At 59.9% G+C, this 1,072-nt stretch overlaps 2 protein-coding genes across 2 annotated transcripts in view; both read right to left on the reverse strand.

The window, feature by feature from the left end:
- Nucleotides 1-72: 72 nt before the first annotated feature.
- On the reverse strand, nucleotides 73-555 carry EMH_0091930 (uncharacterized protein; the record flags this gene model as incomplete). The annotated part of the gene is made up of 1 exon (XM_013501778.1): nucleotides 73-555. The coding sequence occupies one exon, from the start codon at nucleotides 553-555 to the stop codon at nucleotides 73-75; it is 483 nt and encodes a 160-aa protein (XP_013357232.1).
- Nucleotides 556-699: 144 nt separating this feature from the next.
- Nucleotides 700-1,072, reverse strand: part of EMH_0091940 (uncharacterized protein) — a gene marked incomplete at both ends in the record, with an annotated part of 1,424 nt that continues 1,051 nt past the window's right edge. Inside the window, one exon of the mRNA XM_013501779.1 lies at nucleotides 700-1,069. Within this exon, the coding sequence (XP_013357233.1) occupies nucleotides 700-1,069 (370 nt within the window). The remainder of the gene's footprint in view (nucleotides 1,070-1,072) is intronic.

Consider the following 1,072-nt stretch of genomic DNA (forward strand, 5'->3'; position numbering starts at 1 on the left):
CCTCTGTTGCTGCTGCATCTGCTGCTGCATCAGAAGCTGCTGCGTCTGTTGCTGCATCTGCTGCTGCTGCCTCTACTGCTGCTGTCTCTTCTGCAGTGTCTGCTGCTGCATCCCCTGCATATATTGCTGCATTTGCTGCTGCGTCTGCTGCTGCTTCTGCTGCTGCTTCTGCTGCTGCATCTGCTGCTGCATCTGCTGCTGCCTGCGCCGTTGGCTCTGCTGCTGCGTTTGCTGCTGGCTCTGCTGCTGGGTCTGCTGCTGTTTCCCCTGTAACTGCTGCTGCTGCAGCGTCTGCTGCTGCAGCGCCTGCTGCTGCAGTGCCTGCTGCTGCAGCTCCTGCTGCTGCAATAGTTTCTGCGCCAGAAGCTGCTGCTTCTGCTGCTGCCCCTGCTTCTGCATCTGCTGCTGCGTCTGCTGCGTTTGCTGCTGCGCTTGTTGCTGCGTCTGCTGCTGCTTCTGCTGCTTCTTCTGCTGCTGCGTCTGCTGCTTCTCCTGCTGCTGAGGTAGGGGCCATGGTATCAACTGCATCAGCAGCAGCTGCTGCTTCTGCTTCATCTGCTGCTGCTGCGTTTGCTGCTATTTCTGCTGCTGGCACTGCAGCAGTGGGTGCTGCTGCATCTGCTGCTGCGTCAGCGGCTTCCTCTGCTGCTGCAGCAGCTGTTTCTGCTGCTGCTTGTGCTGCTGCAGCTGTGGTAGGACCTAACTCCTCTGCTGCTGCATCGGATGCTTCTGCTGGTGACTGCGCTGCAGCAGCAGCAGCAGCAACAGCTGCTGCTGCTGCTGCTGCTCCGGAGGAATCAGGAGCAGCAGCTGCAGCAGCGGTTGCTGTTTCGTCCTCTGCTGCAGTTGCTGCTGCAGCGTCGTCAGCTGCTGCTGCTTCTGTTGCTGCAGCAGTAGCTGCTGCTGCTGCTGCACTCGCTGGCTGAGGAGCTGCTGTATGAGCAGCTGCTTCTTCTGCTGCTGGCTCTGCTGCAGTTGCTGCTGCAGTTGCTGCTGCAGTTTCTGCTTCTGCTGCTGCTGCGCGAGCCGCTGGTGCTTCCGTTGCTGCATGTGCTGCTGCTGCATCAGCAGT

Source organism: Eimeria mitis, genomic scaffold (genome assembly GCF_000499745.2).
Source record: "Eimeria mitis Houghton genomic scaffold, Emh_scaff7558, whole genome shotgun sequence".
NCBI lineage: Eukaryota > Apicomplexa > Conoidasida > Eucoccidiorida > Eimeriidae > Eimeria > Eimeria mitis.